This window comes from Rutilus rutilus (genome assembly GCF_951802725.1).
Source record: "Rutilus rutilus genome assembly, chromosome: 18".
Classification (NCBI taxonomy): Eukaryota; Metazoa; Chordata; class Actinopteri; order Cypriniformes; family Leuciscidae; genus Rutilus; species Rutilus rutilus.
In genome coordinates, this window is record NC_140231.1 from 15,702,148 (window position 1) to 15,717,529 (window position 15,382).

The following is a 15,382-nucleotide window of genomic DNA, read 5'->3' on the forward strand; positions in this document are numbered from 1 at the left end:
CTTGACATACACTACCGTTTAAAAGTATTTTTTTTATAAATACTTTATATTGATCAAAAATTACAGTAAAGGCATTTATAATGTTACAATTTCTTATTTCAAATAAACACTTCTTTTGAACTTTCTATTCATCAAAAAATCTTGGAAAAAAGTATTTTGGTTTCTACAAAAATATTAAGCAACACAACAGTTTTCAAGCTTGATAATAATAAGAAATGTTTCTTGACCAGAAAATCAGCATCAGCAGAGGATCATGTGACTCTGAAGACTGGAGTAATGATGCTGAAAATTCAGCTTTGCATTACAGGAATAAAATATATTAATGTAGAAAACAGTTATTTTAAATTCTAATAATATTTCACGATATTCCTTCTATTTTTTACTGTATTTTGATCAAATAAATGGAACCTTGATGAGCATAAAACACTTTATTAAAAACAATAAAACATCTAACCGACCAACATTTTTTAACAGTAGTGTATAAATATTTATATATCAGTTTTAATCCAAAAAGATATATTTATTTTGTTGTTGAAAAAGTGAGAAAAATGACAGGGCAAATCCTAAAAAAAATCTAAACTTTCTAAATGACATATTTCACAATTATGAGAATATATTGATAATTAAAATCAGTGATTTCACTTAATATTCTAATTGATACCACGAAGAGAGTGAATGGCAGATATGACAACAAACATATTTACAGTCCAAACATGTTTGCCAGTCAAACATCTCATACATTAAAATGTCCCCATGACACACAGTAGAAACATAATGACCATTGTTATAATTGTCTCCATAAAAACAATAAAAATAGTCTTTTTAGGGAGGCATGCGTGTTCTCCAAAACTCATAAGCCAGTAGGACACAATGTTTACTGGCAAGGCCAGAGAAAGCAAGGGAATATCTGATTTCTATTTGCATGTTGCTATTTTGAAAAGGCTTCCGAGACCACAATGCTCTTCTCTCAGTTCAGCCACACAGTATCCCCACAGGTGCTGGCGTGCTGCTGGATACGGTCTGGGGGGAATCGGATGGAGCAAAGAGGACATGGAACCATATGCTCATCTGTGCCAGAGCCAAAAACAGGAGAGCTGCTGTGCTGTGAGATCATGACCTCTGTTTCTCTGACTTCTATGAGCTCCGCTCGATCACAATCCAGGCAGGTGGAAGCATGGAAAGGCAGATAATCGGGACTGAAGGATTCTACATGGACAAAAAGCAAAAGAAAGAAAGAAGAAGAGCTTGTGAGTAAATGATGAGCCAAAATGGCTGCCAAATGTGCATGGACACAATCACATTACCTCCACAAAGAGGACATCTGGTCTCAGGAGAGCTCTGGTGGGCAGATTCCTGTGTGTCCTGTGGGCTCTGACTGTGTCTGCTGACACTTTTGGGTGGGCTTGTTGAGGTGGGTTCATGTGCGGATGCAGCAGGTCTGGGTCTCTTCAGTGGAGTGCCACTGTTTATGAGGCTCTGCCTGAATGACCACCATTAAATACAGAATACACAGTATGGGTCTATACAAATTATGGATAGAATGGAGAATATTATGAAGAATATACAACAGGGTTCAGAGTCTAGAACCACTAGTGAAAAGTGTATTTTGCATTTTTCTCATTTTATAACCCCCTGTGTTGAAAATCACGTTTTTAAAGTTGTTTATATGTCTAAATATGCTTTAAGACAAACCGTGTGCAAATTCATAAGTCAACACCATTGCTGAGTATTTTATCTTTAAAACTGCAGTGAACCAAAAACAGTCTCAAAACCACGGTTTGAAATCGCTGGTGTTTCTGACGTCACAAACTACCTTGTAGCCAATCACGTCACGAGGGGGCCGGCTTTAGCATATCATTAACTGCGCTCTGAAGCATTGAAGTCTCAAGAGAAGCCAGGTTTTCCCGGTATATTTGTTATTATAATTATGTATATGATGTATATTACGTTAAGATGAACTATATGCCTTTCTCCACTATGTTCTAAGTTGTTCAAAGCGTTTGTAAGGATACTGATTTTTAGAAGGCAACTGTCTGACATGGTTTGTGTAACATTGGCAACACATTATTAGCTGTCTGATAATGTAGTCAAGCAAAAGGCTAATCATATTAATTACCACTTTGTGTCCGACGTTGTAGAGAGCGATACATAAAACGCATTATGATTCTGATACAGCGACTTGTAAATGAGTGAGTGGAGGCGGGGTTCATTTGCATATTCATGGTTCCATGTATACTAAATGAAGCAAGGGTATAGAGTTGCATTCAAGCTACATTAAGGCACGAATAAAAAAAATTCACAGGAAAAAATATTTAAATATACCATTTTGGTGATCAAAGACGACTTTTCAGGGCTAAAAATGATTGACTACAGGGGGACTGTGCTGATTATGCATAATCAGCATAACAACGAGTGAAAAAAATCTTCATTTAAGAATGCCTTAATATTTGGTATGTCTTTTGTTTTAATGACAGAAGCACTAGAGATGCATAACCTCCATAAATCTGTGTCAAACCTGATGATCACATTCTCCTTCATGATTTGAGATTTTCCCAAGAGCATCTTGTGCTTCAGTGGAAGAACTGTTTTCTATGTTAACATATTTTAAAAAGTAATTTATTCCTGTGATGCAAAGCTGGATTTTCAGCATCATTACTCCAGTCTTCAGAGTCACATGATCCTTCAGAAATCATTCTAATATGCTGATTTGCTGCTCAAGAAACATTTCTTATTATTAGCAATGTTGAAAACTGTTGTGCTGCTTAATATTTCTGTGGAAACCATCATACATGTTTTTCCGGATACTTTGTTGAGTACAAAGTTGAAAACATTTATTTATTAGGATTTATTAGGAATTGAAAATAGTTTGTAACATTATTAATGTCACTTTTGATCATTTTTAATGGACCCTTGCTGAATAAAAGTATACATTTATTAAAAACAAAAATGAAAAAATGCAAAAGACCACAATTTGTTTGTCCTTCATATTTGACCAGTACTTTTTTTCTCAATTCATACCGTGCCTTAGACTTCCTCCTTCGCTCTTGAGGGGTTCTCGTTTGGTCAGTGGAAGTCTTAAATTCACCTGATTGTAGCCGTATAGACAGAAACAACATTTACTTGATCCACTGAAAGCATTCTTTATTTTTGCTTTGTCTGAGAGGAGGCCAAATAACTTGCCTGGTGGGGTTTTCGTATTATCGCCTCGCTGAGGTGTTGTGCTGGATGTGGTACTGCATGGGGATGTTGACAAAGAGCGTCTGTTAGAGTGGGCGGCTATGACCATGCGCTCTGCCCGACTCAAACTCCCAGCATTCCTTTGGCTTTGGGCATCTGAGGAGTCATTCCTGTAAGAGAGAGTACAGAGTGCCTTCTGACTACCATGTAACTACAAACCTAGTTTTGAAATGAAGTGTAAGTGTCAGACATTTAATTCACACACCCTGTGATTCGCCCAAAAAACGTGTTTTGGATAGCAGGGCTGGATAGCCACTCCATCACGGATGTCATCTTTTCTGGCGTGCGCTGTGAAACGCAATTGAACCCAGTTGTAATGGCTGCTATGACACTGGATATATAAGAAAATGCTAATTTGTTTAAACACAAGGTGATAAAACGTTCATGAATCCTCTCACCAGATTTTCATCAGCAATATCTTCATGTTGCACTGAGGGACCTTCAGCCTCGTCTTCCATGGTGCGAATGCGCAGAAAGGACAGACCAAACTGCAAGCGTTTGTTGAAAGGTTGAGTGCAGGAGACTCGAAGTCTGTCCCAGCTCTCCTTTGCAGCCTGAGGGAGAAAATCAGCTGGACATGGAGAAATTTAAGACATTATCTTAATCTTTCAGTGTCAATAAACATAGTTAAGTCTTGTTCACTTGCATACAGTTCACAAATTTAACCCTCTGGTGGTCTTCTTCAGTCATTTTAGACCAAACAACTTCATGTTTTGAATTTTTTACTTAATCGAACTGGAATGAAACTCTGTGACTTTTGCGGTGCTTGCTCTGTTTCGACCACCGAGGATTACAAGTGTGACCTCCTAAGTGAGAAATACCAGGGAAATATAGGGATTTATAGCAATTTTACCTTTTTTAAACATGCGCACATTTTGGCGGCCAATGCCCTGTTTCGAGTCCGCTGGACTCATGAGGGTTGCAGTGGGCAGCAGGGTGACATAGGGATGGTCTAATGACCAGGAGGAGCGGCCAACATCAAACTGAATGAACGCAGAGCCACAGTTGCCTTTACAAACAAACAGGAAGACCATGAATATTAATGTCAAGAACACATATCAGATTATAGAGGAAGATTTTTCCGTTAACAAACACACCAACATCAATGAATCCTATAGCAGAGGCTCGCTCCATCTGTAATTCCACCCTCAGCACTCCACTGCGGTCCTGGACGCTGCACAACCAGGGCCTGCGGCTGTCACTGCCATCACACAGACTATCCACTCCATTCTTACTATCCTGCAATCCAGTCATGTAAGAGAGAACCTTATTACTTTAATAACGTGCATTACTCATTATTACATACATAACAATTAATTAATAACATTGCAATAGCATGCTTATAAGCATTATATAAAGTACATTCAAAGAGTAGAAATTAAATAACTTTGATTTAAACGTATTTTTTTATCTCTGTATTTTCACTGTACGGCTGCGTGATTAGTTTATATAAAATGATTTGAATCTGTATGAACTCTTCCTCATTACGTGATATTGTTCATGACAGTTATTATAAAATGCTAGACAGTATTACAAGTACTTATTCACTGCTGTCTCGCCGTATACATGAAAGTTCGACCAGATATTTACCTGTGATGTAAAAGAGACGATATGTTTTATTTTGATGGGAGCCATCGCAAAAACAAGCATTCAACGTGACACAGCGTACGTCATCACGTATTCGTTTTTCCCGCCTGAACTCAAAATAACTCCGCCCACAGCGTCACCGCCCTCAACCGGTTCAGCCAAAAAATCAGATGATGCCCTCTCGTGGCCTTTATATTTTTTAATGATTTGATTTATATATGAATTTAAAATCGATTTAACCAACTGATTTATCATAAAGATAATTTTTATTCAAGATTTGCACTGTGGCCAGTTCCAGTAAAAAAGTCCTAATATAGGCCTATACAATCATAACAGTTTATATTGACCAAAAGTCAAATCTATTTTCAAATTAATTTTCTGAAAAAAAAGAAAAAAAAACTTCTTATTATCAATTTTCTGTATCATATTTAAAGGTAATAAGGGTGTATAAACTCATAACATGATATTTTGTGTTTTTCCATTATACTATACTGTTAATTCCAGTTCTTCCTCCAGTACAGTAATCTTATCCTGGCTTCGATGCCCAGCTGTTCTGTCTGTAAGCTAGAGTTCAGAATTCCCCCAGTTGTCCTGAGGAAAAGCTGAAGACAGCTGCAGATATACAGTATATCTGCCCCTTAAAAGTGGTGTTATGCTGTGCTTGGTACACAATAAAAACAAGCTACTTTAAACCCTAGAGCAGGACAAACCATTAAGTCTGTCGACTAACAATCAGATACAAATTATTCCTTTTTTAACCTTTTAATGAAGAATGTTTCATGTTAAAATTTTTTTCACAATTTGATCAAATATCTGCACATATTTTACATGCATAGCCTGAGTGAAACCAAACCATGAAAAACCGGACTGGGATTTAGTTGGCCGTTGCATTGAAATCATATAGATATATATATATTTTTGCAAATGAGTTGTTATTGTGACTTTCCCTTCTCCAGCTGTTGTCAGCCCCTCCTGTAAAGCTGTTGTATGTGGGTGTGGGGAATCAGGGGGCCGGTGTAACTCAGAGACAGCAACTCAAAACATCTGTCTCCCATCCTCGTCATCTACATACCATCATCATGCATGAACAGGATATCAAATAAACACAATTTATACATGTATTTCCCCTCTAGTTCTATTGTTTGTTGCTTTGATTTAGGAAACATCTTGAGATGGTATTTGGCAGTAAGCTACATTAACAGAGAGAACAGGAAACAACTGGTAAACAAACCTCTGCTCCGAGTCTCTGCCTGGTGAATAAATTCCAGCTATTAAGCTGTCATGCTATAGGCAAAATGACTACACTGAAGATTTATCTTTTATTAATTTGCCTTGGTTTGTGCCTTATTACTTTAGAAATCAAAACATGTTGCAAGAATGTCCCTTTAATAACAGTTTTAGTTAAAGATAAACTCATTTACCACATTGAATTGAATAGAATAATATTGTACCATATTGATATAAAAATACAAAGAGAAAGAAATAGCCTATTCCATTCATAAAACATGGAGTGCATTAAATATTACATTAAGTCAGGGTTTCCCAAACTGGTGTTCATGAAGGAACTGCAGGGGGTTTGTTAGTTTAATGAAATAAATCATACAATTTTAAAATAATAAAAATTATAATAAAAATGTGTTTGAAAGACAAAAGCCTTACAAACACATCGCAATATACATGGTTAAATGACTTACTGAGTTATAAATCAAATAATAATCAATGTGTTCACCAGGAGTTTATTCGAAATGCAGTGTTGAGAAATGATTTCTGTAAATCCAGTGATCAAATGCTTTGTGTGGCCTCTCAATTTTCCATGTAATTATAGGCACATGAATAGTAGCCGGTCTGTGTGTGCAATTTCACAAAACTAGAAGACTTTCTGAATGTATGTAGCAATTATAATTTTTTTTTTTTTTTTTTTACATGAAAAATAATTATGGAGAAATAATAGAATGATTTACTGCCATTGTGTGAATGTAATCATGTAATCAAAACTAGTCTGATAACGAGTAGCCTATTTTAAAAATGCATGTTTGAGCTGTCTAACCTGAAAAATATCTTAAAATGTCAGTGTGATTGTTTTGTCTCAAGATGCACACAGTAATGTTTTGTTAAGGCACGTTTATAAAAGCTACTTAAATGTCTAAATTTAACTAAGGCCTACTCCTGTCTTAAAGAACGGTTTGTGAAACCAGGCCAATTTAATCTAATTTAAGTTTTTACTTAATTGTTTGAATCTGATTACGTAATCAAGATTAGTACATCAGTTACTACCCAGTATGGTGTATGTGCTAGGCTACTATGTTTTATTATTTATATAATTATTATTATTTTATTACAGCCTCTACACAGCGTGGAAAACAGAGTGCAGGCTACAGCATATGTAACAAACAGCAGGTAATAATAATGGGAGGCACGAGGAGGTGTCAAATGAAAACCGAGAGGGCAGGATGGAGAGCGGATGATATTGCCAGTCTATCGTCAAACTCTTCCAGTGGTTATTCCGCGCAGCAGCGTGTTTTTACAGCCACTAAACGGCAGGATTGACTGGAACCTCATTTTGCCTCTAAGATGATATTCTTGTCATTCAAACCTATTTGTCTCCTTGGACTCCTTGTCTGTGGTGGTAGGTAAAGTCAAACTTCTTTAGTTAGTCCTAGAGATGGACATGGAGTCTGCAGCCCCTCCTCAGCGCGTGATGGAGTCATTCGACAGGAATGCCGCGGCATCCGAAGGCAACTCCGAATATTTACAATCTGTAAGCAGCGAATCGAGCTCATTCATCATGGTTCAGCCCAAAAGTCGTCTCGAAGTTCCGTCCAGGATGTGGGTGACGACGGTTGTTGTAATCGTGATTGTCCTTCAAGTTGCCTCGACCACTGGACTCTTCATATACTTGAACATGTCAATGGCACAGGTAAAAATGCATGCAGAAAAAAGTTGTTACCTATTGCTGTTGATATTATTATTATTAACAGTGAGTTGTGGAACAATTTATGCACTGTCTGTATCACTTTAAACTATATTTTCTGTGAAAACAATTGCACATGTAGGCTAACATTCTTCAGAACTGGAGCTCTTGTAGCAAATCATAATGGAGATCATATGGGAAATGGCACTAAAGCTCTTTCATACCCCTGCAGGCTGACATGCTGTCATCTTGGTATCAAGTTTACAAGTTTTCATTGTCAGCACTGCTTTTTCTTTGACTATAGTCTTGGGATGGGTAGCCTACTGCATTAATTTAGCTACCACAAGAATTAGGTCATGGGTCTTTGTCATAATGCATTCTGATACAAAGAATCAGTCAATACATTTTGCACATACAGTAGAATTGCTGAATTCTTTACTAAAGCTTGTATTGAAATCATCTCAGGCTTTCAAACTCCCCTAAGAGCTCTTTGGATGGTGTCCTTTGTATTCTGACACCTTCTTTATGTTTTATGTGGGAAAGTTGTCAAACTGAAAATGTGTCAGTCAAGTGGGTCAAGGGGCAAGTTTGCATAATGCACTGAATATTAATGATTTTATGTGTTATTAATATTGTTTCAGCAAATAATTTTATCCTCTATTGGCTGCTGAAACAATCAAATGTGCCCTTTTAGCATTTACATGTTTTAAGTATTCATTAAAATAACATTAATAATGTATCTCTCCAAAAAGTTATAATAAAATCATTGGTAAAGGACTTGGAAGAACAAGGCTGGAAGTGGTCTAGGACACTCCCCTCAAAGATAAAGAAAGATTTGTGCTCTCCGCTAAATTTTAATTAAATCAGAGGAATGCTGTCAGATTTAATTAGCAAATTAATTACTTGGAAATCCTCTCCTTTATGAGCGCTCAAGGTCATGGTTTTGAGTGCGAGGGTTCTGCAGTTTGGGTCACATGTGATGAGTTAGACACAATACACAAGGGGCTCTGTAAACAACAATACTGTGGAAAAAAAAGTCAAATGCAGAAAGCCTTAGTGAACTTCAAATATCTGTACCATAGTCATTTTTTTCTTATCATATGAACTGGGCTCTGTCTAAATAGTTTTCCATTGCGGTAAGCCTTCCCCCAAAGGCTTCTGCTTTTTGAGTGTGTGTGGCTATAGTACAAGTATGTAGAGCACAGTATTATCGTAACTAGAAAAGGCAATTTTCTGATATAATTTCCTCATATTATTATTTTGTTCTTTAACCCTTCTAAGCTTTCACTAACTTTCCTGAAATAGTCACAATAAAATGATGCACTTTTTTGTGTACTTTTACTTTTTTTTATTTTAGTTTATGTAAATGTCTCTATTTAACCATCATTTGTATAAGCAAGTACACAAGCTTTTGGAACTTTACTTCAGTAAAAGTATACACTTCTATAAGTTGAGACATGAAGAAAATATGAGAATTTATCATGTATTGGGTCCAGACAAAAATAACATGACTTCATGTCAGACTCAGGTCAAAATAATGTTATGACAATAAAGGCCAGTAGATGGCTAAAGTGTTTTCATGCAGCTTCCTGCTGTGAAAGAATTCTAGATTTATTTATTTTTTGCACTTTGGATGTTTTACAGCTTCACTCCTTGTTAGTGTTTGTTCAACTTTGTGGCAGGTATATAGATTGTATTCAAACTTATTTAAAAAAATTCTCTCTGGTAGGGTCTCTTTCCCATTCGTTTCAGCCAAGGTGGGACTTTTTATGACCACTGAATGAAGTAATTTTATGAAGAATGAAGTTCACTGAATGAAGTTTCTAAAAAAAGTATTTTTTGTTTTGTTTTTGACACAAAAAGTTCCCTTTCGAAGAACTTCAACACTGCGTCATGGTGTTGACGCTATTTGAACGCTCTATGTGAACCGGTCTCTGAAGCATGTGTGCATACACGCCAAATTCTGATTGGCTTCAGCAGTTGGATGATGTCACAAGCGCGCTGACAATCTATAAAAGGCCGTCTGAGCAACACGTCATCAACTCTTTTGTCTTCAGGAAGCCACTTTGTCTGTGTGAGCATGTGAAGTTCAAGCCTACATGTCTGTCTGTTTGTTTTGTGAAGTGTCCAAGCAAAGATTGCTAGTGTGGGTTTAGAAAATGTGTCATTCCCTGAACAGAAGAGGAGAGTGGGCAATACCGCCACTCCCGGCCCACTTCCTCATCTATCAGCATCTCCCGGTACTTAGAGTAGAGAGGAAGCTTTCAATGTGCTTCCTATGTAATAACATTCGTATGGTCTGTTCCCAGATGAGGAAAGTGGACATGGTCACTAGTAGTTCCCCATTTTCCCCACTCCAATACATGGATTATGGAAGCAGTATTTTGCACTTTCCTTGTGATGTGTGAGAGAAGGTGCTGTTAACAGAAAAGAAAGAGTGGGCATGACTGCTAATAGCATCCCACTCCCTCATCTGTCGCCCCTCCAGAAAGGACCTGGAGGTGATAGTGTGGACATAGTGGTGGGAACTATGTTAACACATTTCCTGACGGTTCGCGAGGAGTAAAGTAAATGACAGAGCATAAAAAGAGTGGATTTAACCGCCATTAGCGACCCACTCTCTGTCCTCCCTCCAGCACATTTTGTAGGTGTATATTATGCATCTAGCGTTCCCTTGCTTGAACTGTGAGGTAAAGGCAACCATCAGCCGACGAGGGCCCTAGGATACCTGTCTAACAGGTAGAGTGCTTCCCTAGTGGTTCTGCGGTGAAAGTCTTTTGGTAATAGGACACTTTAGAGAGAGAAGTGGTTCTTATTGCCATGGGCATCCCACTATCTCCAGATGTTTTCATTTTCTCACCCCCTCCAGATGTTTAATGGAGGTAGCAGGTGTTGATTAGCTTTGTCGACACGCTTCCACTTTTGATCTAGAGCATGTGATTTTTAGAGCTGCCATGGGTGTTCCACTCTCGGGGTGGTCTCGCCAGATCTCCCGAAATTACCTCTGCTATTTCTCCTTGAGTAGAATTGAGGGTTGCTCAAAAGATGCTTGTTGACAGTAAAAGAAATGGACACAGCGACCCCATTGGATTCAGCGGAGAAAAGTGAAGTCAATTAGAAGCACTCACTTCCTGATGGCTGACCGTACTGCGCACACTCAAACTGAGCTTGACGACGTAGATGTGACGTGAGCAACCCCTCTGTCTTCTAGTAGCTGTGCCAAAAGAAATCTGAATCATTCCCTTCTGAAACTTGCAGAGACGGAGAGTGTGAGTAGGAGCTGTCCATGAGCTAGGAGCAGGAGAAACTTTTGCTAAGTATTCTGATTAATTATTTTGTCATTTTGCCTCCACGTCCCCCCGATTGCCCGCGAGCGTCTCCTCCTGTCCATACGGTAATTTCTCTACTGTGCGACAGAGAGTCGCGTGGTTATGACGCAATCGTTAGCCTATTTCTACAAAAACTGCTTCTACGGGGCCACAACGTAAGATACAAGGTAATGGAGCCTTTTATACATTTTCGTGTTTCTTTAGAAATAAATAATGGACAAATGGAGTCTTTAAACGCCTCAGATGTAAAGTTATTCGCTGTCAAAGTGACGCCAAAATGAATGGGAGTCAATGGAATGCTAACAGCAGGTGATGGTCTGCTAATCAATGGCGGCCCCCAGGGAAGCTTCAGTTTTTTCTGAAAGATTACCCCCTTGCTTCCTTCAGACAATCTGGAGCTAATGCCGTGTTGTTCAGGCGCCCATTTATAGACTTTCAGCATGCTTGTGATGTCATCCGACTGCCGTAGCCAATCAGAGACTGGCGTGTATGCACATGTGCTTCAAAGGCCGGTTCACGTGGAGCATTCTCATAATGTCAACACCGTGCGTGACGCAGCGTCTCGTTTACCTTCTCAGGGAACCAAGTTACTTAATGTTTTTTTTTTTTTGCATTATATAACTGTAAAGCTAAATTAATATTTGAGTTATGAAAGTTTTGTAATGTATTCCTGAGAAAGAAAGCTTTTAGGATGTTTCATCACATGAGGAGGCATCAAATATTTTTAAGTGGACTGGTGAATTGAGATCGGTGTCATCGACAGGCTCGGACAGAAGGTGTGGTGGAGGAGCTGAGGTGTCTTGGTCTTCTGAACGCTATGGAGAAGGAACAGGATGTACCCGATGACCTGGTTCAGCTCTTTGGGGAGCCGTGCATTAAACTAGCTGAAGGACTCAAAGCCTACATCTCCAAGGTAAAGAGATACTGCGTTTCTTAATAAAACATGCAAAGAAATGCAGAGGGACTTATTTAAAACAATCCAACATAAAGTTTTACTGATGCATTTCTCCAACACGGTTGCTTTGAACCTTTTGCCAAGCTTTAAAACTGGCAGAATGTTTATCTTATCCAAGAAATCCTACAAAGATGTTACATATAATTCTTTTAGACATGAAAGCACATTAAACATGCAAGTGCATCAAAAGCATGCTCTGCTTCTTATCACTGGTGTCTACTGTGTAAATGGGAATGAGTCTGTTTATGGCATTTTCAATGGCATTTGGACCCTTTAGATATGCACAATACCAGTGGGAAAGTAGCTGCAGAAAACCACAGAGCCCTGGGAACCTTCAACACACAAAAGCATTCAGCATTGCTTCCTCTGAAAACAAAGTTATTTAACAGATTTCTGGTCGCTAAAACTTGCACTCATTCCTTTTTACTCAAAAAGTTTAAGAAATTAATAGTATATTTGAAAAAGCTAAGACCAGTCATATCAGTAACCTAATAAAAGTTGTTTTATTTAACATGGAGTGGATCTCCTCATGGGGGCGGCCATATTGAGATCACATGATTAGCTGAATACTACTCGCTTTACCTCCGTAACCCCCCTATTATTGGCCACTATAGCTCACTGAATAAATCAATCATGGCTGATTGTGAATAGCGCATTGTACAATAGCTGATGATTTAAAATTTTGTGTAATGCTGCATCTACAACACTAGTGTAAAGGCCCTTATACTTCTAGCGAAATCGAAGAACGAACAGATGTGACATCATTTAGAACACAATTAGGCCGAAACGATGTTCGTTTTGGAGTTCGAAACAGCTTGCCAAAGCGAACTTTCTGGAAAAGTTCGCTTCGTCTGCTAAACACCTTCATACTACCATTGGTCCATGAACACACTGGAGAGCAGCTTTACAGTAGAAAAGTTGTACTTCTGATGAAACAAGACACTGACTATGTTTTTCATGTTTAAAATGGCAAAGCTGCTAGATTTTAAGCTATCTATTGTATAAAGTGCTATAGAAATAAGCGTGACGTGACTTTACTGGAGTGCCGTAGAGCTTGTGCAAACATATCCACTATGCTATGACCAGATACTTTTCTTATGCTTTGTTAAAATGCTCGCTGTTTTCTCAGTTTTGTTGTGTTTATTTTGTTATTGAGAGAGAGGAAAGTGCACAGCACAGATTTACATATTCATCTAACCGTCGCTGTCAGCCGTGCGTGCGGCTTCAGATGTTTTGATAACAGTATCGCTGCTCGCGTATTTCGGACGCAGTTTTACCCCTAAACAAAGAACAAAAAAGAACTTTGCCGTGAGTATATCAGGGCCTTTAGGTTCAGTTCACACACATATTGAAGCTTGTTCTGTCTCATCTGTGGATTTAATGTGATTGTTCCATTCCGGTGTTCCAGAAAAGAGCTGGATTGTCTTTCTGTCATGGACTTTGAATGTGGAAAATGCTTTAGTGAAGTTTATATGTGTAACACTTTTTTCAACCCTAGTAGCAGAAATGACTTTTTTAATGCTTTTTTTCCAACAAATCTGAGTATATTCTTTTTTTTTTTTTTGGTCTCTTTTAGGTTACAGAAAACATAATCTCCAAACACACCTTTCAAGGTAACATGAAACCACAGGAATTCAAGTGTTTTCCTCATCGATTGAAGAACATCTTTCTACTGTTGCCTGAACTAACCTACAGTCTCTTTTAAAATTCAGTAATCTATACTTTTTTTTAATGACTTTATTCGAGTTACTTTGTTGAATCGTTCACTCTTTGTTCTCGACTGTTTTTCAGAAAGAGTCGCTATCCCTCCACGTACAAAATTACTCACCACTGGCAGCCCACGGCCGTCAGCTCATCTTACTCTCAGAGACAGTGGACTGCAGGGTGAGTTTGCCAGCATGTTTGGGTGTGTGCATTACAAAGGCCTTATACTTAGGTCAGCAAAACAATCTTCTGGAAACAACCCTACAAACCACTACCAATAGGAATTCAGTAACATAACAAAAACATGTCTGACTCTTTACTAAACTCTGTGCTCCACAAATGTTGTTGTGGTCAAAAACAAATTTCAGCAGATGTTTCATGTTCAGATGTTTCATCTTATTCCTTACTATACCAGGTACGACATCTTTGACCCCCCAGACCGACCTTCACCAGTCCTGTCGCCATCCTGTCCGTTCCTGGGGGAACCAAAGTTTTGGCTCCCACCTGCACAACATGACCGTGTCCAACGGCCGCCTGCGTATCCCTAGCGCAGGCCGCTACTACCTGTACGCCCAAGTCTACTTCCGTTATCTCACCCTCTCCATGGACAGTTATCACTCTGGTTCTGTCAGCCACCAGGTGGTGCAGTGTGTCTACAAGAAGACTGCCTATGCTCGGCCTATTCAGCTCCTGAAGGGTGTGGGCACCAAATGTTGGTCTCCAGACAGCGAGAACGCCCTTCACTCCATCTACCAGGGCGGCCTGTTTGAACTTCGTGCAGGTGATGAGATCTTCATCTCGGTGTCCTCTCCCACAGCTGTGTATGCAGAAGACTCCTCCAGCTACTTCGGGGCCTTCCTGTTTGACCTCTGAGGGGAAGCAGTTGGGGCTTGTGGTCTCATTCCAAGGGAAAGGAAATTGTTTCAGGCTGAGGGCCCCACATGGGAACCATGAAGAGAGGGTTCACAATCTGATGGGTTCAGATGGCTCTGTAATGAGCAAACAACTCTTATTTTTCAGAATACCATCTTGTTATTGTGGTCTTTGATGAGGAAGACCATTTGACCTTCGTGGGCTGAGTTTTATATGGACATTTAGGCTTCAGTAGCAAGAGTGACTCCCATCTGAATGGGCAGATCATGAGAAAATCAGTGAGGGCTTTATGAAGACAAACCTGACGTTAAACATTTGGAAGACCTGAAAATGATGACAACGACCTTCACTATTTAACCACATAAAAATAATTCCTTAAAATTAAGACTTTTTACCTTGAACAAATGCACAAAACTTTGTGCAAGCTGCTACTAAAAGTGCATACAAACCATGCCAGATTAATAGACTGCTTCTTTTTATGTTTTTTTTCTTTCTTCTTTTAAATAAATGTTATGTTTATATGGTTCATTCTTTCCTAAAAGGAGTATGACCACCCACGGACGAGAAGTCTCTAATTTAGGAAATTGGTTTGTTTCACTAAGCACTAAGCCACCCATACTGTATTATGAGTCAAACATGTGTCATTCACTTATGTCTGAAGTAAAAGTCTAGCAAATAATCTAGAGCCAACATGGGGAAGATTAAGGGTGAGACATCACATGACTCATATTTTTTCAAAACAAGCCAAAGTTAATCTAACCTTTGTTAAATAATGTCCTTTTTTGT

General features: G+C 38.6%; 2 protein-coding genes across 2 annotated transcripts; one reads left to right on the forward strand and one right to left on the reverse strand.

Annotated features, from left to right (window-relative positions):
- Positions 1–839: 839 nt before the first annotated feature.
- Positions 840–4,928, reverse strand: xndc1 (xrcc1 N-terminal domain containing 1). The gene is made up of 8 exons (XM_084388003.1): positions 4,828–4,928; positions 4,335–4,476; positions 4,091–4,246; positions 3,636–3,808; positions 3,443–3,525; positions 3,024–3,347; positions 1,305–1,480; positions 840–1,206 (listed from the first exon to the last, which is right to left on the reverse strand). Exons 1-8 carry the CDS (start codon positions 4,885–4,887, stop codon positions 968–970), a joined length of 1,353 nt encoding a protein of 450 aa, XP_084244129.1. The 5' UTR covers positions 4,888–4,928; the 3' UTR covers positions 840–967.
- A 2,328-nt stretch (positions 4,929–7,256) lies between these two features.
- Positions 7,257–15,121, forward strand: tnfsf10l3 (tumor necrosis factor (ligand) superfamily, member 10 like 3). The gene is made up of 5 exons (XM_084387887.1): positions 7,257–7,741; positions 11,828–11,977; positions 13,596–13,632; positions 13,811–13,903; positions 14,139–15,121. Exons 1-5 carry the CDS (start codon positions 7,487–7,489, stop codon positions 14,594–14,596), a joined length of 993 nt encoding a protein of 330 aa, XP_084244013.1. The 5' UTR covers positions 7,257–7,486; the 3' UTR covers positions 14,597–15,121.
- The last annotated feature ends 261 nt before the right edge of the window (positions 15,122–15,382 follow it).

Bases quoted from the DNA above. Each gene is read 5' to 3' on its own strand.
- xndc1 (XM_084388003.1), bottom strand. From the start codon at position 4,887: ATGCTTGTTTTTGCGATGGCTCCCATCAAAATAAAACATATCGTCTCT. The intron at 3,809-4,090 runs GTAAAATTGCTA...CTCCATGTCCAG, and splicing joins TGTGCGCATGTTTAAAAAAG to CTGATTTTCTCCCTCAGGCT. The intron at 3,526-3,635 runs GTGAGAGGATTC...TGCGTTTCACAG, and splicing joins ATATTGCTGATGAAAATCTG to CGCACGCCAGAAAAGATGAC.
- tnfsf10l3 (XM_084387887.1), top strand. From the start codon at position 7,487: ATGGACATGGAGTCTGCAGCCCCTCCTCAGCGCGTGATGGAGTCATTC. The intron at 7,742-11,827 runs GTAAAAATGCAT...TGTCATCGACAG, and splicing joins TGAACATGTCAATGGCACAG to GCTCGGACAGAAGGTGTGGT. The intron at 13,633-13,810 runs GTAACATGAAAC...ACTGTTTTTCAG, and splicing joins CTCCAAACACACCTTTCAAG to AAAGAGTCGCTATCCCTCCA.